The following is a 23,180-nucleotide window of genomic DNA, read 5'->3' as shown; positions in this document are numbered from 1 at the left end:
AGGTTTCAATGTGTCTGTAGTGTGAATTTTCCCGTAGTTAAGCATTTTCATTTTCAGATGTTTCATGATATAGCCTCTTAAGTATTTCCAGATTGTACTGTGTCGATACATTTAATGGTTATTATTCAATTTTTGCTCAACAATTGTCTTTAAATGCACACATTTAGCATATTTTTTGGACCTTGGTATTTCATAAACCCTGTGTATGGCTGTGCTTTCTATACTGAAGGTTTCTCTGATATTAGATTTGCATTCTGAGAAAAAAATGGTAACCTCAACTTTGACTGAGTGTTTGAGCCTTTTGGTTTCACCAAAACCCAGAACTCAAAATGCAGAGATGAAAAGAAAATATGTAAGTATTTTCATCTGTGCATGTGTATATGTACCTCATTTCCAGTGGACATGACAGCCACCACAGGGAACTTGTGAACGCTGACCTCAGTCACTCCCACTGTAGCTAGTAGGCCAATCTCTGACGGGCCCATATGTGTTCCTTTGGCCAACACACACTCCCCTCGTCTGATGTCATGACCTATCGGCCTGATAGGACACAAACATATTGTTGTTATGTTATAATCAGAATTAGTGTTGTTCTAAACAAGTATTGACAGAAATTATTTTCCATTTAGTTTATTTAGCACATTGTGGTTGTTTGGTTTTACCTGATGTCCTGTCCAGGCCGGGCCTGGACCATAATCCTCACCTCCAGCTCCTCTGTGCCCTGAAATAAGACAGACTGTCAATATCAACTGTCCATACACAGTGGAGAAGTAATGCCATCACTGCACCCATCAGCAAGCACAAAAATTTTAACTAGAAGTAACATCCTTACTCATGTACTTACATCCTCAGATTCCCGCAGAAGCTCTGTATCTTCCACTTGGACCACAGCATCCGCTCCACAAGGAATCGGAGCCCCGGTCGTCACCCTCATCACCTGACCTGGCATCACTGTATGGGTGGGCTGCGCGCGCGCATGCACACGCACGCACGCACGCGCACGCACACACACACACACACACACACACACACACACACACACACACACACACACACACACACACACACACACACAAAAGAAAGCTTACTGAGTCTGAATGTTGTCAGTACTTCCTGGGACAGTGCATTTCAGTAACTGTATATGGACATAAGTCATAGTACAGCCACAGACATTGATAGAGAATGTGAAAATAAGGAGCAGCAGTCACAGTTACTGGCAGTGGTAGTAAACTTACTAGTCTTGAGAACAGAACTAGAAGCACTAATAGTCATATCTTAGATTATCGGGGTATGTTAATCCTGTTAATTATTGCCTCCTTTTCCAATGTTCATTGCAGAAATTGACGAGTCATGTTTTATTCTTCAATTTCATTAGAATGAATGTAGAATATACTGTATGATGTATATTTATTATTCAAAGAAGTGTTGCAAAAGATAACTGACATTCAAAAATCATATCAGCATCTCCACATAAATAAATTCAACTGTAAAACACACCATCTAATAAAAATAGTAGTACTACTTTTGAAGGCAGTATCTTTGCGCGCTGACAGTGCTTGATTGTCATGGTAGGACTAAAATAACAGTATTAGTAGAAGTATGAACTGCAATACTGAAAATTAATGGTACCAACCAGGTCGTGTTACTCAAAACTCTAACGTTACCGTAGTGTTAATTAGAGCTGACCTGTTGTCCAGCCTGTGATTCTCCCATGATGAAGCGATCTCCTGGACCATCAGCAGCTAAAGGCCAATGATAATGATATTAATCAAGTTAATTATGGAAATTAGACCAAGACAATTGAGGTTTAAGATGCAAGTGGCAGCCAAGAGGACAATTTAAATATGGAATAGAGTGTGAAAAATCTGATGTTTAATTAATTTAAAGCCAACAGCTAAATAAAATATACAGGTGAGTTCAGTTCAGTCAAACTGAATGGCGTTTCCTTGGATCCTGTTTTACATATGTGTTCTTGACATAATTTTTACCTGATGTTGTATCATGATAGATAGTATCAGTGGTCTCACCTCGCACAGCGTAGCCATCTTTAACAGAGGCGGGGAACGGTGGAAGGTTGTCTTTGGCATAGATGTCCTGAGCAAGCACTCGACCCAAACCGTCTGAAGAAATTTGCCCAAGCTTTAGTGCAAACCACACTTTAACACTTCAATCGTACCATTTACAAGCGATAATATGTAATGACAATGTGCGTGTGTATAGGTCATCATTTGAGAGCCAAAGTACACACATGTGAGCATGAGCGTACACACACACACACACACACACACACACACACACACACACACACACACACACACACACACACACACACACACACTTCTGAAGACTCACCTCTGTAGTTAATGACTTCAATTCCCAGAATTGGTGTCATCTCTAGAACAGTGATGAAGGCTTTGTCCATTGATGTCAATGGGAATGGAGACATGCGATGGCGACGTGCCACTTTGCTGATGTCCACTGCACTGTGGCCTAGACACACACAAACACACAAAAATAAAGAAATGGGTGTGCGCAATCAGTGACTACGCTATTGTAAACATTAGATAAAGGTCCTAAATTTTAAATGAATGAATTCCTAAATAATGAGTTAATGTTGCAAGGCTGGTATGTTAATAGCACACACACAGTTGTGTTTCCATCACTTTCAGGGACTTAGATTCACACCATAACCATTACTTGCCTAACTGTAACCTTAAACCTAGTATTTTGTAACCTAGTACTTTATCTTATAAAAATCATAAAATAAAATACTTTATCCCCACAACAAGGGGCAAGTCCAAACAATGTGACTATGCAAACAGATGTTTCTCTCTCTCTCTCTCTCTCTCTCTCATACGCACACACACATTTACACACACATATACACACAGTACTTACTGGCTCTTAAAATATTCTCATTACTGCCACATCGTGACTGAACCTGCAGAGAGACAGACAGGTATGGTCATTGTTTGATTCAAATGTATGGAAGGAATGATTTAAACACCTCTCCGTCATAACAGGACAGTCTGGCAAAGGCTTCGTGTTGATTTATCTATAAGCAATGACTCATGGATGGATGGATAGATAGACAGAGAGACAGATTGATAGATAGTAGAGTATGAGTACTTTATTTCCTAAGGGAAATAGGGATTATTAACAGGAATTCTAACTGTAACATTGAAAGCAATAGAAACTAAAACAGCAATCATCATGGGGTTTGACTGATAAATCAGTCCAATTCTGCTTTTTAATCACATATCAGATATCAGCTGGTGTGTTGTGTTGTCCATTTCTGCTGTGGAAGTTCCTCTCCTAACACAGCTTTAACACTTTGTCCACATACTCCATTATTTTTCACTCTGCCTTCCCAAATGTAGCATGTTTTTCTAAAACTGTCTTGATTTGAATGTAAAAACTGTGCTTGCCATTGAATAAAAAAACAATAATGTTCAAATAATAGCCACATCCAGTATAAACAAGTCCAGTCAACAATAAAGGTCAATAAAAATAAATATTTCTCGCCACTCTCGAGTCTCTCTTGTTTTAACAGAAACAGATTCAATTTTATTTTTTTTCCGTTTCTATGATGCCCTTGTCCCGTACTCGTAAACAACTTGTTTTAGGCATATCACCTTTCTTGCTTCAAATTTAAAGACAATGAGGAAAGAGAGAGATTATGCCCTTTGAGCTGCTGGAAGGCTCTGAATGTGGAACATCTGTGCAGGAATTAATAATGGAATAAATGCTATCTTAACATAGAGTGTTCCAGACTACCTTTTTTCCACTAGCAGCATACACATGCTCCATACTGAAAATTTTTGGTGCACCAGCACAAAATTTAGGAGTACCACTTAGACCAGCATGAAACACATTCATTTTCTGTATCTTAACTGTATTACTGCTTAATACTTTGGTAATACATTTCCAGAAATAAGAATGTGCTTTGGGAAAAAGTTACAAATTGAAGTAGTGCTTTAACAGACAGTCATTTTCTGTGCAGTTTTTAAGGGGGGCTGCAGCACCTTCTTAAGCCACATACAAAAAATGTTAAATGATTAAAACTATGTTTTCCCCTTTTTTCCTGGGAAAGAGGGTGTAAGTGTAGGACACAAATATTTGGGTAAATTCTCTATGTTTGAGAGAGGATTTGCTTTGTTTATTATCAATTTTTATCACATGTATTAGTCCATTATTAGATTCCTTATGATGCTGACTCTACCATACACAAAACATTTAAGTGTTTTTAAGGATTTTTTTCAAGTGTCCCACTGAATCCAAGTAACTGACTTCAGGGTCAGACACACCCCCTGGAGAGAGGTCATAAGATAACTGCTTTTACTGCCATTGCACTGGTCATTGTACAGGATCTGTGATTTTGTTAAAAGCTCTTGATTCTAAAGTAGGTCTGGTGACAACAGTTTTCTCTGCAAACTTCCAGCTGTCCACTATAAAGTATTCCCCCTAAGTCTATGAAAACAAGTTTTAATTACTGTTGGGTCATGAAATCATGCTTTGATAAATACCCTTTAAATATGCTATAGTGTAGCCTTTTATTATAAGAAAAATCTTGATCCCTCTGTTCTCTCCAACTTCAGGTCAAGGTCTAAGTTGGCTTTTCTGTCAAAAGTTTTGGAGAGTAGTTTTTATTAAACTCCAAAGATATCTAGATAACCTTGGGATTTCTGAAAAATGTCAGTCTGGTTTTAAATCATGTCATAGTCCTGAAAGAGCTCTTTGAGGAGTCTTTAATGATCTTCTCTTAACTGTTGATTCAGGGAAAATTGCTTTTCTGCTGTTTTCAGAGTGGTGACTTGACTCCTGCCTTAAATACAGTGGCATAGAGATGACCAAGACTTTGTGGTGGCAATTCAAATTGAGCTTGACACCTTGGTTTTATCATTGTTTTTATGTTACTGTTTACTGTTCTTTTTTGTTATTTATTTTTATATTTGTATTTTAAGCCTGCACATTGGTCAACTGTGGTTGTTTTAAATGTCCTATACAAATAGAGGGATTTTAGCAGAGTATTAATTTAATAATGTTTAAACATATTACAGTGCACTCATGCACTGATGTGGACAAGAGAGAGGGATCGTCCGAGTACTAACAGAAGTGTAAACGTGATACAAAAACTCTCTCAGCCCAGTGATGCACATTTCCCAGGTTTATCAGTTAAGTGTGTGAATTACACTATAGACTGAATTCTCCACTAACAGACAAAAAGAGTTGACTCAGTTGACTCATATGAACAGGTCCAATGTAGGTTACAGCAACAACAAATGCACACAGTGGCATGCAAAAGTTGGGCATCCCTCGTCAACATTTCTGTTACTGTGAATAGATAAGTGAGTAGAAACTGGACTGATCTACAAAAGACATAAAGGAACATTTTAAGCAAGATCAATTTTAGAGTGAAAAAAAAAACTAACCCTTCTTAAGGAGAAACAAATAAACTTTAGAAAACAAAAATGAATTCTGTCTTTTGAATGCATTAGCTGGGAGTATTTGTGACCCGCCACTAGAAAACCAGCAACAAGTCGACCCAGCGCAAGTTGAGTAAACGACAAAAAAACGTTGTTTTTTTTTTTTTAAATAAGTGATTTTCGTTTTCTTGCAAAATATGTAAGTTGAAATCATAAAGAAGCCACTCCATGTTTCATATAACAGTATTGGGGGCCTTAAAATGCAACATAAAAAAGCACGGGGGTATCTGGGCTAGGCTAGCGATGAATCCACACAGGCCGGCTATACCATCTATCATACTCGCCAAACTGGACTATATACACCTTCTGAGATTGACCCAGCAGAATGTGAGACAGTGTTGTGTTTTCTTTTTTATGGAAACATGGCTCAATAACAGCATACCGGACTCCGCCATCCAGCTGGACCTGCTAACATGCTACCGAGCAGACAGAGCCATCGTTGAGGGAAGTAAGACCCACGGCGCTGTGGTGATTTGTAGACACTGTTCACCCCTCGTGGAGTTTATGATCATCAAGTGCCGGCTTCTGTTAATGTCCTGTACATTTAGCAGCACTGACAATAAAGTTGACTTCACTTGACTTGAGAATCCCTTGGCCTCGCAGCAGAGGAGCTGGAGCGTAAGATATCAATGTGCTGATCAGCCACAGGAGCTCATTCAGCAGCAGACTGATCCATCCCACTGCACCACGGAGTGACAGAATTTATTTTATGTAATTTTAGAAATAAGTATCTACATTTGCTCCTTCTAACTCTTAAGTATATTACCTCTCTTGTTTTTCATTTTTATTCAGGGGCTTTTGTAACAAAAGAATTTCCATTTCCATTTGATAACCATTGTTCAAACTACTACAATGGTTAGGGGGTTGGACTTATGTAAATGACATGCAATGAGCAGCACTGTTACCTGGCTCCCCTGGTAGGTGAGAATCTTTCAGGCTGGATTTCTCAAAAAACTAGTTTGAGAAGTGCCCACATTCAAATGGCCACATCTTCCTCAAATATTTTCAGATTTCCATGTGTGAGAAATTGTTGGAAAGCTGAGAAACTACACTTTCAGATTCTGTAAATAACTCAAAATGCCAAAGGGAGACTTCTTGATGATTTTCTAGTGGCTGATCACATTTGTTTCTGATCTTTGGCAATTCCGCTTTGCCAAAAAAATCAACAGCATGAAAGCCTTAAATTCTGCTCCTACGGCAAGAATCAAGATAAATGGAAAGCTTACCCTGGACAGTGTTCTTTCTTTTTCCCCCCACATCAGTAACATTACCCGTACTGCCTTCATGCACTTACGTAACATCTCCAGATTCCACCCATCTCTCACCCAACACAACACCCAGGTCCTGGTCCACACACTTGTCACTTCATGCATCAATTACTGCAACTCCATCCTCACTGGTCTCCCCAACAAACTTCTCCACCGACACCAAATCATCCAGAACTCTGCCGCCAGAATCATCACCCGTACCAAATCCACCGACCACATCACCCCCATCCTCATTCAGCTCCACTGGTTACCTGCCCATCAGCGATTCCAACACAAAGTCCTTCTCCTCACATTTAAAGCTCTCCATAACCTGGCCCCCCAATACCTGTCAGACCTTCTCCACCCCTACACCCCCACCCGTGCTCTATGCTCCTCCTCAGTTGCTCTTCTGACTGTCCCCAACTTCAAACTGACCACTACGGGTGGCAGAGCCTACAGCTGCTCTGCACCCAGACTCTGGAACTTGTTGCCCCCCCACATCCATCAGATTGACTCCACTGGACAATTCAAATCACAGCTTAAAACCCATCTGTTCAGACTTGCCTATCCAGTTTAATTTTCTGTCATGTATTTTATTTATTTTTAATGTAATATTATTCATAATTTAGTATGTTTTTATTGTGAGGGTTCCTTTCAGAAAGGCGCCAACAAATAAAATTTATTATTATTATTTATTACTATAACTATTATTATAGTTATAGTAATAAATAATAATAATATTATAATACTATTTATAACTTCAGGCAGATATCGGCGAGGATTTACGCACGGTGACTGCTTTTATTGACAGCAGAGTCTCCGCAGTGGAATGTAGGATGGCGCCGAGTGGTGGAGGACAGGCTGCACCGAGCATTGCTGAACCTCCCTGCGGCAGCGCAGAGAGGGACGACCCGCCAGGTGTGGATTGTATGGTGTCGGGTGACGCCGCAGGCGCCACTGGGTCTTCTGCTGCAGGAGACGCTACCTGTGCTGACCTGCCTACAGCACCTGGGATCATAAAGGTCGGCGTGAGCCATGGTGGAGTGGCGGCCAGCTCACCTAAATGGACTAAAGTTGTGAAACTGGGTCAACCTAAGAGGATTAATGTTGAGGGCCAACCTGTCCCCCCAAAACAGCGTGCCGGCGGAGAACCCAAACGGAGGGCTTCCAAGCCGATCATCGGCACTGCTGCTCATGGTAATATAAAAGTGATTCGTACTAAGCTGGTAAGAGTCTTCGCCACCAGATTTGCACCTGATTTAGATGCAGAGACACTATCTGACCATCTAACCACCCAACTTGGTCGGGACGTTAAGTATGAGCGTATTGTCACTGCGAGCAACAGGTACAGTTCGTTTAAAGTGCGTGCGGAATGCAATGATGTTATGGAGATGTATAACCCAGAACTCTGGCCTGAAGGCTCTGTTGTGAGGCGTTACTATGAACCACGCAAAACGGGAGAGACGGGTGTTGGCAGAGGTAAGCTCGCTTCTGATCCATATTTACCCAATGGTGCCACTGCAGCGCAGCCCAATTAATAATAATGTATGCGGGTTGGCTCTTACAACTGCCGTGGCCTGCGACTGGGAAATAGTGAAGGTGACAAGTGCCGACGTTCTGTGGTAGACACTTTGTTACGAAAATGTGACATTTTATGTTTGCAAGAAACTTTTTTTATCAAAGCAGGATCTGGGAAAACTGAACTCATTCAATGATAATTTTCACGGGGTGGGTGAATCCACAACGGACCTTTCCCTGGGATTGGTGAAAGGAAGGATTGCTGGGGGGGTTGCCATCCTCTGGCACAAAAACCTGGACCCAGTGATAAATGTTATCCGACTTGAAGTTGACTGGTGTATTGCTGTGCAGATAAAGATCGGTAACAAGGAGTCTACTATCCTTAATGTATATACACCTTATGAGTCACTAGAAAATGAGGATGAATACCTGAATAGACTTGCTTTCATAAACTCTTTTATCTCTGAAAATCATACTACCAGTGTTCATGTAGTGGGTGACTTGAATGCTGACATATCAGATAAAAGGTCCTTAATTGCCAAACTTTTGTTACAATTTTGTGATGATAATAATTTCTTTTTATCAACCCAAATGCTATTACCTGCAGATAGCTTTACATATGTTAGTGAGGCATGGCACACAACATCATGGCTTGACCACTGTATTAGTACTGCTGATGCCCATGACATCCTAAGCACTATAGAGATTATCTATGAGGTATCGATATCTGACCATATTCCATTTATAATGACATTAGATTTTGTTAGTCTTCCCGAGCTATCTCAGGAGGTGAAATGTACTCGCAAGAATAAACTTGATTGGTCTAAACTTACAAATGGGAACAAACTATCATATTATGGAAGGACTGATACCCTACTGAGTGAAGTTTATTTGCCTATTGATGCTATTTTATGTTCTGATGTGAATTGTGATGAAAGCTCTCACCGTGAGGATCTTTGTGCCTTGTATGAACATGTTGTGGGAGCTATACATGAGGCTAGCATACCGCTCTATACCTATGCTGACAAAACATCCAGGGTTAAGCCAGGATGGAGCAAGTATGTGGCTCACTATCATGCTGAAGCTAAGAATGCTTTTAGGGCCTGGGTCCATGCAGGAAGGCCCAGAGAGGGCCCTGCCCTTGATCTGAAAAAGTACACCAATTCTAACTATGAATATGCAGTTCGCTATGTCAATAAACATGCACAACAAATCAGAGCGGACTCTATGGCAGAAAAGCTCCTTGATAATGATGTTACTGGTTTTTGGAAGGAGGTGAGAGCCTTGAACACAAACACCACATCTCTACCAAGCACCTTAGAGGGGGTCTCTGGTTGTGATAACATAGCTGAACTGTGGAGGAACCATTACTCTGCACTATTTAATTGTGTTAAGAGTGACCCCTACCTAGTAGGCAAGACTGTCAATTCAGACCCTATGTATATCACAGCTAAGGAAGTTTTCCAAGCCATTTCAGAGTTAGCTGATAATAAAGCATGTGGTCCAGATGGAATATCTGCAGAGCACATTAAATTAGCAAGCCCGGGGGCAGCGGTTCTCCTCTCTATTTGCTTTACAGGCTTTATGTGTCATGGTGTGTTACCAGGCTCCATGTTGTCCGTTACTTTGGTGCCTGTCATCAAGGACAAAGTGGGCAGGGTGGGGAGTATGGATAATTATCGGCCAATTGCTCTAGCCAGTGTGTTGTCAAAAGTTTTGGAGAGAATTTTACTAGACAGATTATCTGTATATTTATGCACCTCTGATAACCAGTTTGGCTTTAAGGCAAAACATAGCACTGATTTATGTATCTATGCACTGAAGGAGATGGTGGAAAACTATAGAAGACAGAACTCTACTGTATTAATTGGTTTCATAGATGCATCTAAGGCATTTGACCATATAAATCATTCTAAACTGTTCGTAAAATTACATCAGAGAGGAGTGCCTGACACCTTTGTAAGGATCCTGTCTTATTGGTATTCTAAACAGAGCATGCAGATTAAATGGGGAAATGTTGTTTCTGCTCCATTTGGGACAAGTAATGGCGTTCGACAGGGGGGGCTTTTATCACCGTGCCTTTTTAATATTTACATGAATGATCTTTCAGACCAGTTAAGAAACTGTAAAACAGGTTGTATGGTCGGCAGTGTACTCATTAATCATCTTATGTATGCCGATGATTTGGCAATTGTTTCACCTAGCAGCGCTGGGTTTCAAGAGCTTCTTAACATATGTTCTAATTATGGTGTAAATTTTGACGTGAATTACAATGCTAAGAAGAGTTCTGTTATGATTTGCAGAGTAAAAGGGGATACGAGCCTTACTTTTCCATCCTTTTACCTCTCAGGACAAGTGCTTCCTGTTTGCTCTAAAACTAGATATCTGGGACACATCATTACTGATGATTTGACAGATGATGATGATATGTATAGACAGCGTCGTATTTTATATATGCAGGCAAATTTGTTGACCAGAAGATTTTCCTGGTGTTCAGAGAGGGTTAAAGTGGATCTTTTTAGGTCTTACTGTACCCCTTTTTATACTGCACCCTTATGGTTTAAATTTAAAAAGGCCAGCATCCGCAAACTTCAGGTTGCATATAATGATTGTCTGCGTATCTTGCTTGGCAAACCAAGATGGTATAGTGCAAGTGAACTCTTCTGTAAAGTACATGTTGTCACTTTTCATGCTCTTTTGAGACGGTTGATGTTCAAATTTGTATGTCGACTTAACAGTTCCTGTAATGCCATTTTAATGATGTTGACTAACCCTGCTTTCAGTGCTGTTAGATACCAGTCTGCTATGTGGAAACACTGGTATGACTGTCTTTTTTAAATATAGGTTGTATGTTTGTTTGTCTTTCTTAATGGACTTGAGTCTAAATAAAGGTTACAATGCAATGCAATTATTATTAGGAGCGACCTAGGGCTGTTGACAGTATTCCTATATGTATTTTCACTGGAACTACAATACTAGTGTTGCAGTAATACAATATGCAATACTATTATTATCTTTGAATCACAATTATAGTATTATTAGCTTACTGCCTATTCCTGCTGCTATTTTCAACTTACTGTATATTCCTGCATACTATTCTACTCACTGTTCTATTTCACATACTGCATCACAATACTCTGCTGTTTATTTTAACATACTTTTAAGATACCTGTACATATTACTACTCACTTTTTAATTCGTGTATCTGCTCTCTAGCTGTGAAAGAGTAGGCTACCGGTTTGTGCATATGTCAAGCGCGAAACGCTGAAATAGATGCTAACAAGATTCTGAATGGAAAGTTTAGTTTCAAAAAGTTGCCAGATGGGTCGACTGACAAGACCAAAGTTATCTGTGTGTACTGTTGGTGTGAACTAAATCACCGCAGCACATCCAGTCTGAAATACCACTTGATGGCCAAACACATGGCGAATGCGAATTCTCCGCTGCCTCCTTGTCAAAACCAGGTGACAATGGATGGCTTTCGGCAGAGGTATATGATACCACAAATAAGAACAAGCTTACTGCAACCATAGCCGAGTAATGTTAATTCTTTCTGGAGAGAAATAAGAGGCTGGGTTCATAAGCCTCTGGTGAATAAATAGAGGAGCATTATAGTCTGACTCTTGTATGTTCAGAGGAAACTTAAGAAAGGAACATTTAAGCCATGGTTTAACTGCACTATAGCCTGAGTCCTAGTTTACAATGATTTGCACTTTGTAACTTTATTTTGTATCACCCTGTTTTGATCCCTTAGAAAGGGTTGTTGAAGGGGCTTTTTTGTAACAAAGTATTTATTTATTTTTTTGTCATCTGTTTGGCCTCACTTAGAGGATAAATACTTGAACCTAACACCATTTCATTAGACTAGAGCTCTCCTATCTAGTCTGGTGCGCATGAACTGATGAAGCCTGCTCGGATGAGAGGCGAAACGTCTTCCAAGACAAACTGACAAAGTCCAGTTGCGAATGATTAAATGCCCTGAAGCTTACAATGACCTGGATGAATGAGAATATTCACAGGCATGTCGTCTGTTTATTGACAGCGTTAAATTGTGTGAGATTTTGCTTCAGATGTGAATGACTGCTCAAAGTGAGAATGTTAGTGTGAAATATAACACTACATGTTGCTGTTTTCAATAAAATTTGCACAAAGCAAGCCTATCCACTTTTCCATGTTGATAACAGTATTACAATGATAATTAATGGGACATTTAGAATAGATAAAAATATGCAATTAATTTACAATTTATCACGAGATAACTATGACATTCATGAGATTAATCGTGATTAAATATTTTAATTGATTGACAGCACTAGTTTCTAAGCTTTCCAACAATGTCTAACACATGGAAATCTGAAAATATTTGAAGAAGATGTGGCCATTTGAATGTAGGCACTCCTCAAACTAGTTTAGTGAGAAATCCAGCCTGAAAGATTCTCACCTACCGGGGGAGCCAGGTAAAACAGTGCTACTCATTCCATTTCATTTACATAAGTCCAACCCCCCACTGGTCTAGTTATCAGTGACATCTGGTATCTGTAATAACTATTGTAGTAATTTGAATAATGGTTATCAAATGGAAATGGAAAGTCTTTTGTTACAAAAAGTCCCTGAATAAAAATGTAAAAGAAAGGTAATATACTTAAGAGTAAGAAGCAGCAAATGTAGATACTTATTTCTAATATTGAATAAAATAAAATAAATTCTGTCACTCTGTGGTGCAGTGGGATGGATCAGTCTGTTGCTGAATCAACTCCTGTTGATCCTTTGGTGACACTTAGAGGTGATGCTGGGATGTGCACATGAGAGACACATGAACAATTAACACTGATGAACAATTAACACGCACGTGTCTGCAATTACATGAGTGGATATAAAAGCATGCACAAAGTGGTGCAAAAAAAAAACAAAAAAAACATTAAAAACAATGGCTGCTTTAACAGTATTAGAAGACATTGCAAATGGTGCAATACAAAGAGAGCACGTGTCCAGAGATGGAGAGGATTTACTGGCACATGATGGCAACTGGCTCATCAGCCGCTTTAGGTTCCCGAGGGCAATCGTCCTGCAACTGTGTGCAGAGCTGCGGCCGGCCTTGGAGCGCAACACAGCAAGGAGCCATGCACTGCCTGTGCCCATACAGGTGCTGACCACACTGGGGTTCCTAGCAACTGGGGCATTCCAGAGGGACCCTGAGCCGAGCCATGCCAGCCGTGTGGGATGGCATGTCAGCCATCCATCCATCCATCCATCCATCCATTTTCTATACCGCCTATCCCTTTCGGGGTTGTGGGGGGGCTGGAGCCTATCCCAGCTGTCAACAGGCAAGAGGCGGGGTACACCCTGGACCGGTCGCCAGTTGATCGCAGGGCAACATATACACAGTGAGTTGGTGAGTAAATTTATTTGTGTAATTGTCCTAATATTAATCCCCATGATGCGCATTCAGCATGTGCGCCCCTAAATTCTATCCCATCTTCACAGCATCATTACTAGTCAGTGGTTAAAATTAGTGACTTGCTGTTTCTTGCTGGTTAAACTACAGCTGAAGATCTTTCGAACAAACCCCTGATTGTCTCTGTGTGCTAAGTACTCATGTTCATAACCCTGTGCGTAAAGTGTGAAATGTCTTAATCAGCCTCACTTTTTCCCCAGTGCACTAATTTGCAACAGTAGTGTGTGATCCACGTAAGTAGTGTATAAAATTAACAAATGGAAACTGTAAATCCAGTTTACTTGTCTGCTTTCAACTGACCCACTTAAGAGCTGGCTGATGACCCCTCTCACCAACCCTCAGACTGACCAAGAGCAGAGGTACAATGACCTCCATTCCCGCATTCATTCAGTCGTTGAGAGGACAATCGGTCTGCTGAAGGGACGGTGGCGCTGCCTGGACAGGACTGGGGGTATGCTGCTGTACAGTCCCGAGAAGGTGTGCCGCATTGTGATGGCGTGCGGCGTCCTCCACAATGTGGCACACCGGCTGCCATACCACTGCCAGAGCAGCATATCCCCCCACCAGGCGAACCAGAAGCTGGACCCATGAATGTGCATCCTACCCAGGAGGCCATTCGGGTCCGGCAACATTTGATTTCAACCATGTAAAAGAGGCAAGGACACAGAATTCACTTATTCACCAATGCATTTATTGATTCACCAATATTTGTGAGGACGCCTATTAGTTGATCTAGGTAATCATTTATGCCGCCTATTGCGCTAATGATTTCTACTTGTGACTCCAGCACAGCACAGGTTAGGACACGGCCAGTGGGGCAGACAGCAGCAACAGCCGGTGGATGCAGCATACTGGCGCCAGAGACACTGGGGATGCTGGAGGAATCCCCTGAGTCTGTGGCACATGTCAACTGCGTGTCCTCTCCTGTTAAAATAATAAATTGAGTAATCAAACATGAGTCAAAGTGTTTGATATCCTCTTTGATATGCTGCCATGTTTAAATTTAAATTCAAAAGATTTCAAACCAAGTAATACCATACATACAGCATTTACGCATGAACCTCTATCTTATAGGGCTGTGAGCAGGCTATTGTATGAACACATTTGTTGTGAGTTAAACAAATACATAGGTATTTACCTTGGGGGTAATCAGAGTCACCCACATGTGCTCCCGCCACCCCTGAGAGGCGTGGACAGGGTCGGGTACTCCAACGTGCGCTCCATTCCACGTTGATTGGGATGTACAAAGGAAATGTGCTTGGATTCATGCGTGCGCACAGATTCATACATCTGGATATTTTTGTGCGCACAACGTTTTCTGGATTTGAGCGTACCCTATGTCTCAGTAGGAAATCCACGCAAGACTTTGTACATGAGGCCCCAGGTTTGTTGGCATCAAAGCTGTGACAGAGAGGGAAAAAGAGGGAAAAAGGATTCGATAAAATGAAAGCCGTTTGTCTATCCAGAACATCTCATAAGTCAAACACTATAAAAACTATACAAATAAAAAAACTTTCAGTCTTAAGGGTAAATATTGTGTGAAAATAGTACCTGCTGTGCAAAATCAAAATTGTACCGCATCCTGATCTTCTTGCTTGCTGATGGGGAGGGTCCAAAAGACAACTGAGAGTCAGCACATGTCTTTCTGCAGGCAGCAGTCATCTCGTTGTACACAGCCCTCTCTTAATGCACAAGGGCAAGATGATCTAGTTGCTTCTTGACCGCTTCAGACTTTCTATCCTCTGGGAGGTTTGCACTTCGTACCAGCTGCTCGTTATTCTGTTGGCACTGCCAGCAGAGATCCGTACGTGGCCTGCAGCTTTTCTGATGTGCGGGAGGAGCAGGTTCCATAGTGCATTGAAGCTTGATTTACAAGCTGCACACTCACCTGAAAAAACAGATGTTACTTATGTTTAAGTATACTTTAATTGCTAATAGTGCTTCACATTACTAGTCATTAGAAACATTCAACTCTTATATAGAAATCAATTTTTACACATACCAAGCTCCTTAGCAGACTTCAAGTAGAGATGCCACACTGAGGCCTTAGACACATATGGGTTGGCAGCAACTTCACATGCCAATCCCTATGCCCAGGATGTCAGCCAGACAGCATGATAGCATTTTCGTCTGCATAGTTTTTTTTTTTTTTATAAATTCCACAGCTCTGTTGATTTCTTCATGGCTGATGAACCTGGCTGGCTGTGGCTGTGAGCCCCTATTCCTTAACCGTGGTCTTGCCCCATTCTCATCAAAGTGTTTGATTATGTCAGTCAGAGTGTCTTTGCCAATACTGAGAAAGGAAAACAAAGAAAACTCTTTTTCAAATCATGGGTCATGCTAACAGGCACATTAGCATCACAGTCAATACTTTATTCATGCACCCAAAGGTGTGTTAATCACCCGTGGGTGTGTCATTCATGCACCCAAAGGTGTGTTAATCACCCGTGGGTGTGTCATTCATTCACCCAAAGGTGTGTTATTCACCCACAGGTGTGTTATTCATGCCCCCAAAGGTGTGTTATTCACACATTATTCAAACACATCATCAGGTTGGTGTTTTATTTAAATTAATAGCAGATGCTCACAGTACCATATCTAATCCTCCCATTACAGCTTATAATATGATCATCTGATCTAACATCAGTTTCGATGTGCATATCATTTGCATTTTAAAACAATACTGAGCCAGCTAAAAACAATGTAAGGTATAGCCATAGCATCTAGCATGAGAAAACAGTTTGTAATCCCTGTAAGTGCCTTCGAATGAACCCTAATGTAACATAGATAACTTGAACGTTAATGAAAACTCACCCCATAAGAAACTGAAAAGTATTCCTGCAGACTTCATTGCCACCTATCAAATAAGAGGTTCGGGGATGCTTTCCTTTCGTCAGGGGCTTCTTGGTGCTTGATTTCAGAAGTAACTACTGTATGTCTGTTCGCCTCAAGGTGTCCAGTTATTCTCATGTCCTGCTACTCTCTTTCGGCAGCTAAAGAATCTATCTGCATGTTGTACATAAGCACTGGAGAAAGTCTGCGGCAATACAACTGTGTCCCAAAGAGAGAATTCTCCTTTCTTCTTCCGTAGCATTTGCAGTCAAAGTCACAGATCTTCTCCATTTCTCTGTCCTTATCGCCTTCAAATGTTACAGTAGATATAGGTTCTGATATCTTACGCTCCAGCTCCTCTTCTGCGAGGCCGAGGGATTCTTCGTCGTCTTCATCTTCAGCTAAGGTCAGCTGTAGATTAGGGATGTTCTCCAGTGTAATGCAGTTGCTCTCGTCGATTTCTTCAGTTTCATCTTCTAGTTCGGGTTCAGAATCAGAAGTGAGATCGGCATAACCAGAAGCATCTGTCTTGTTGAAGAAGTACTGCCAAAGATTTGCGCTGTAACAGCCACGATTTAGCCCTTCTGAAATGCGTTTTTCCATGTCTATCTTCATTCAAAGATGAAAACACATACAGCTTCCTACTTCATATGGAGGGGCAGCTGCATAAGTAGCCATGTGGTTCCCTTTTAACGTGCAGCTGATTGGCCGAAAAAAGAACAGAAGCAAGTGAATAACCAAAGTAAGCCAGTGTGCTAATTTACTGTTGAATCGCCACACCCCCAACTAGGACCGAGCTACCAGTGGGAAGTTCCTCTAAAACAACCCAAATTCAAATACAAAGTTTATGGTTTTAAGGCTCCCAATACTGTTATTTGAAACATGGAGTGGTTTCTTCATGATTTCAACCTACATATTGTGCAAAAAAACGAAAATCACTCATTTAAAAAAAACAATTGATTTTTCTTTGTTTACACAACTTGTGCTAGGCCAACTTGTTGCTGGTTTTCTCGTGGCTAGTCACATATATACTTTTTTTTTTTTAAAATATTCTTCAACCCTGTGCTGAGCTTGTTGCAATTGTGTACACTTGCTGTCTACTGAAAGACAAAAAGTTTCTAAAGTCTAACAATGGTGTTACTGCCGTAACTTTACACACATCCAGTGGGCCACTACAGCTTTCAATAATGAGCAAGTTAGTGGCATTGTGCTAATCAAGGTGGCAAAATGTTGCCAAGCAAAGTAATCCCTTGCAGTTTGTTTTTCCACATGTATCATGTGGCATGTCTATTAAGTACATTTATATATGGCAGCAACAGTCACACATACTGGCAAGGAGCAGCACAGATTTTGTGTCAGTTAACAACACAGCCAGCTGAGTTAATGTTACAGTACTTCATTTTATAGATCTACAAAAAGCTACCGTATTTTCCGGACTACAAGTAGCACTTTTTCATAGTTTGGTTGGTCCTGCGACTTATAGTCAGGTGAGGTCACAGTTTACGGATTACAGTCTGGGGGCGCTCTAGCCTTGTGACAACTATATGCTGCACCTGTACCACTCCTGCACCACAAATTACCTGGAAAAAAAGACAACTGAGAAAGACTGAACACAAACCAAATGCCCCCAAAAACAACATCCTATACTGCAGGTTACAAACTGCAGGTAGTAAAATATGCCGCTGAAAACGGTAATCATGCAGCAGAACGAAAGTTTGGAGTGAGTGAGACACTTGTGAGGGACTGGCGAAAAGCAGAGGTTTCTCTTACTGCAAAGAAAAAACAAAGAAAGCTAATCACGGGCTTAAAGCTCGATGGCCAGAGCTGGAGAAACGAGTCCACAGATGGGTGCTTGAACAACTTGCTGCCAGGAGAGGCTTGTCAACTGTGCAGTTACGTCTCCATGCCCAGGCAGTTGCCAAGGAGATGAATTTAAATGACTGCCACCGATGGTCATTTTCAAACGGAAAACCATGGCAAAACACGAATCCCTCCCCTCCAAAGTTGTTGTGGCCGTGAATGAGAAAGGGTGGATGAATCAAGAAATGATTGACTTTTGGTTTAGTGCTACACTAAACACACATAACACCGCAATTCAAAAATAAAAGCTTGCAACTCCATAACTGCCATTGTCCCTGAAGGCTTAACCAAAGTACTCCAGCCACTCGACATCTCTGTGAACCGGAGCTTTAAGGAATCCTTGCGTCGCCTGTGGGAGGTGTGGATGGTGGATGGAGAGCACAGCTACGGGGAGGATGCGCCATGCAACTTTCCAGCAAGTGCTTGGACGGATCGACAAAGCATGGACTTCAGTGACAACCGAAACTACCTTGTCGGGATTCAGAAAGGCCGGAATAACTGGAACTGATGCAGAGTCTGATGACATCTTTGCAGAAGAGGAGATGGCGCTTCATCTTCCTCAGGAGTTGGCGGAGTTGTTCAGAAGCGACACCAAGGATGAAGATTTCAATGGATTCAGTGACGTGGAATGAGATCGGGAGCTTGGTGAACTTGGTTATTGGATTCGCTGGCTTGTTATGTTAATTTAGCATATTCAGCCTCCCAGGTATGCTATGTTTATGCCATTGTGTAGCTAATTATCTGTTAATGTTTTAAGTTAACATACCAGACACATATTCAGCCAGATGTGTCTGTTGAATTGTCTGTTTTTGAGAAATAAAATACTAAATAAATCCGACTGATAGTCCAGTGCTTTCCCAGGGCTCTCAAGTTTTGAACTGAGCTCAGAGTGACATTTTGGTGACGGTGGCAACTGATTCCTCTATCTGTTCCACTGTTATAAAAAATAGCGGCACAACTTGGTGGGCATTATTCCGGTAATTTACTATTTATAACTTACTATTAATTTTTTATTATTAGTGTTTACAAACACAAGGTGTGGGGTGTGAGCGTGTTAACGGGTTCAAATGCATGTGTCTCACGCCCAATACCTGAGACTTGAGAGCCCTGGGCTTTCCTCTTCATAACGCATTTTTTGACTGATGCGACTTATACTCCGGAGCAACTTATAGTTCAGAAAATACGGTAAGTGAAAAAACAGTCACTCACATCCAACCTAATACTCTTGTTATTTAATTGGCTCCATGTGAGGCTTAATGTTCACACAGTTTATCTCAACCATACCTCAATATTAAAATTCCAACACTGCTCCAGCATGTGGGCCTCCAATAGACGGTAGGCAGATTACCAGCACAACATGCTAATGCCAAATTCAACAGACTAACATGCAAAATAAGCAGTAAAGCAACATAAAAATGGCAAAACTTACAGCTTCAAACTTTGAAGTCATTATCGAGCCATTCGTGAACTTCATTAATCCTCTGTACTGGCCCGTGTTGAGAAAGCAGTCCGAAGTGAAATGATTTGCACACACATAAGAGTTTTTCCTTTGTTGGGGGACAGTTACATCCAAATTTTGTTAATCCACTTAGCTCTTCTGTCCTTTGAGCCTGAGGGTCAATGTAGCGATTTGTGGTGGTGTGTGCAGCCAACAATGCTGGCAGCTCCAATGTTTGCGTGAAAAAGATGACACACATTTGCAAAAGAAGTTCTTAAAATTGGATGGAGATACTAGATGGGAGAGTGGGATGAGCCTACGCTTTATGTAGATGCCTTCTTTTGATTATTATATAAATCAGTTACTTTAATAAGTACTTTTTTTTCAAGTGACTGCAGCCATTTGTGATCTCCTCCTTTGTCTGAACCATTAGTCAGATAGTTGAGATTTTTACTTAAACAATTAAACCTTTAAATCAATTGCAGCATCATTTGATTATTTGCAATTTTTTTTCTCTCCTTTACAAACCTTTCACATTAATTGCGACAGTTCCTCTGAAAATGTACCACAACAAAAGATATTTCATGAAGAGTCTTATGAACTTTCATTCAATTCAAACAGCACACTAGTCCCAAGACTTTAAATTTAAGGGTAATCCATTACTGTGACAGTCTCATTTTACAATGTTGAATCAAGATGCTAACACCTGTCTACTAACTTTTAGATTTGGTCTCATATCAATATAACTATCTGAGACAGGATTGGGAGTATCATTTAATATGCTCATCTGTAAGACTTTTATCTTTCAGTAAGTGATTTCAGAGGCTACATTGAGACCGAAAAAATCTCAAAATAATCTAAATGAAGTTTTTCAGAATGAATCACTTTGCAACCTTTTGTGATAAGTGATAAAACATCCAAAATAATTTACAGCTACAAAAATGGTTGAGGAATCCAGGAAATAAGCAAAAACTCCAATGATACAGCAACCAGGAGTAACTTTCCATTTGCTTTTTGCATGCTCCATGAATTTTACAAAGTATATATAAGGAACTGTAAATTTCATGGAAAGTGTAACATGTTGGTTTTATATTGATGGCTGAAAGAGATTTCAATTTTCACCTATTCTTAGTGCTCACTCGTGTGTGTGTGTGTGTGTGTGTGTGTGTGTGTGTGTGTGTGTGTGTGTGTGTGTGTGTGTGTGTGTGTGTGTGTGTGTGTGTGTGTGTGTGAAAGTTTGTGTGTACCTTGGGTGTCGGACATGAGGCAGTGGAAAGGCGGGAGGTCGCCTGTGTTGCCCGTGGTGACTCAGAAGGGGTGGAGCTTAAAGAGGCTGAATCTCGAGGAAGCACCTGAACACCTCGAGAAATGATAGAGTCCGGGATCTACACACATGCGCATACACACACACATGAACACACATGAACACACATGAACACACATGAACACACACACACACACACACACACACACACACACACACACACACACACACACACACACAGAGTCCAATTATTTTCTTAAGTCTTTTTACTGTTGACTAAAGCTGTGTCCACATGACTACTCAAATTCGACCTCGAACCTGGTGGAGCAATAAACTGTTGTACTTCACCATAACTAAAACAAAAAGGGGAGTGAAATATTCCCTTTTCATACGTTATATTTGTTCCTTTTGTGTCATTCAACTTTCATGATGAACTTGGTGAACATGGTGACAAGATCACAGACACCAAAATCATCCATGTTTCCTTAGAGGAACACTAGTCTGATGCGTCAACTGACACTTGAGTATTTTACTTAGAAGCGCAGTAACATTACGGATCCACTTGTCTTCAACAGAATTATAAAATTATAATGAAATGATTAGCTGATTTGATGTAACTGCAGTGCAAGCTAATATTTCAGTTCAAGTTACTGTCAATTATCAATAAACTATTAATATATACTACGGTAGGAGGGATAGTAGCGTGTGTAATGTTTTTCCACTGTTGGCTTTCCTTAGCATAAAGTCAGCAGACTAGGGACAAGGGACTTCATGTGATTTAGGAATTCTCCCCGACATCACGTGTGGCAAATTGACATGGCGTAAGCAAAGTCTGTGTTTCACTCAAATTTACCAACCAAATCCCTGACCAAGGGATTATCTCTGGATTTGATCGTACTCTCTCTTTCAATGGCATCCAAAATACTATCATAGCTCTCATTAATAGATTTAACTATATCCTCCATTACTAAGACAAGAAAGGAAACATAGATTAAACATTTGTGTCAGGGAAAAAAATTGTAGTCATTAAATTGGAATAACAGATATATTGCTTACATACACATTTGTGTGGGATCAAAAACAAAGAGAACCTCTGCAGTCATTAAAAATTACATGAGGACTCAGGTAATAAAACATCCAAAGTGAACAGGGCTTAAATGTTCACTGTGATGGACTATCTATCAGCAGCAAGTTCTTCAACTCACACTAGAATAAACTGAAACCAATGTCTATCTGGAAGGTCGAAAATCATTCCAAAACTATATGGTATGTTTTCAACCACCAACGTTACCCTGGAGTTACTACAGTTATGTTGTTCTTTACACATGGTTTAACGATGATGTTAGCCAGCTAAAATGATTTTAATAATCCTTAGCTAGCGGTAACGGTAACATGAGCAGCTCAATGAGCAGGAGCACATTTACAGTATGTGGTTAATTTTAAAAAGTCTTCTTCAGCCAACTGTGAATAAATTTTAACCTATTCAGAGATAAGCAGATTCAGATTCTTATCCATGTATGAAGAACAGGGCCCAGGAGAATGTGACTGACAGCACAATGAACAGGAGAGGCGGGGAGTGTGTCTGTGTCTCACCTGCTGGTCATGGGTACAGGAGCAAGTGAAATGAATGGGAGGGGCAGGTGTGTTCCTGGGCAGGTAGGGACCTCCCTTAGCCATGACCACAGCATGGCTCGTCTGACGTCATACATACATGCGGGTGCACACAAACACACATACACATGTCCCCACAGACAGATAGGTGGTGAGATGAAATGGAGTGCTTCAATCTGGTTAAGTAATGAAATGTTAATGTAATAGCTGCTCCATGGACCACTTCTAAATAATGGCTTGACTATTGGCTTGTGAATAAGACCACATTCAAACCTGTATTAACATGCCATCTGTAAGATGACACGTTACGTGACTGATGAACATGGGCCTTTGCATTTGCACCTGCAGCCTACTACACCAACTGAAAGACGGCTTGATCATGAGTTTCAACACTAGCTGCTGCATTGTGACTAGTTAGTAGAGTCAACCGTAATCAAACATTGCTGCAGAGAGTAAAGTCTCATCCAGT

At 40.7% G+C, this 23,180-nt stretch overlaps 1 protein-coding gene across 2 annotated transcripts in view; it reads right to left on the bottom strand.

The window, feature by feature from the left end:
- The window catches only part of gphna (gephyrin a), a 61,568-nt gene that overhangs the window by 19,172 nt on the left and 19,216 nt on the right, over window positions 1-23,180 (bottom strand). The window contains exons 8-16 of one of the 2 annotated variants that reach the window (XM_070978865.1): window positions 22,694-22,795; window positions 21,084-21,221; window positions 2,899-2,941; window positions 2,353-2,490; window positions 2,028-2,120; window positions 1,687-1,742; window positions 845-964; window positions 663-721; window positions 387-540 (exon numbers count right to left, since the gene is read on the bottom strand). In XM_070978865.1, the coding sequence (XP_070834966.1) occupies window positions 387-540; window positions 663-721; window positions 845-964; window positions 1,687-1,742; window positions 2,028-2,120; window positions 2,353-2,490; window positions 2,899-2,941; window positions 21,084-21,221; window positions 22,694-22,795 (903 nt within the window). The remainder of the gene's footprint in view (window positions 1-386; window positions 541-662; window positions 722-844; window positions 965-1,686; window positions 1,743-2,027; window positions 2,121-2,352; window positions 2,491-2,898; window positions 2,942-21,083; window positions 21,222-22,693; window positions 22,796-23,180) is intronic. The other variant, XM_070978864.1, reaches the window with a different exon arrangement.

This window comes from Chaetodon trifascialis, chromosome 14 (assembly GCF_039877785.1).
Source record: "Chaetodon trifascialis isolate fChaTrf1 chromosome 14, fChaTrf1.hap1, whole genome shotgun sequence".
NCBI classification, from domain to species: Eukaryota; Metazoa; Chordata; class Actinopteri; order Chaetodontiformes; family Chaetodontidae; genus Chaetodon; species Chaetodon trifascialis.
Note: the sequence above shows the minus strand (reverse complement) of the source record. Positions and strands in the feature narration are given on the sequence as shown.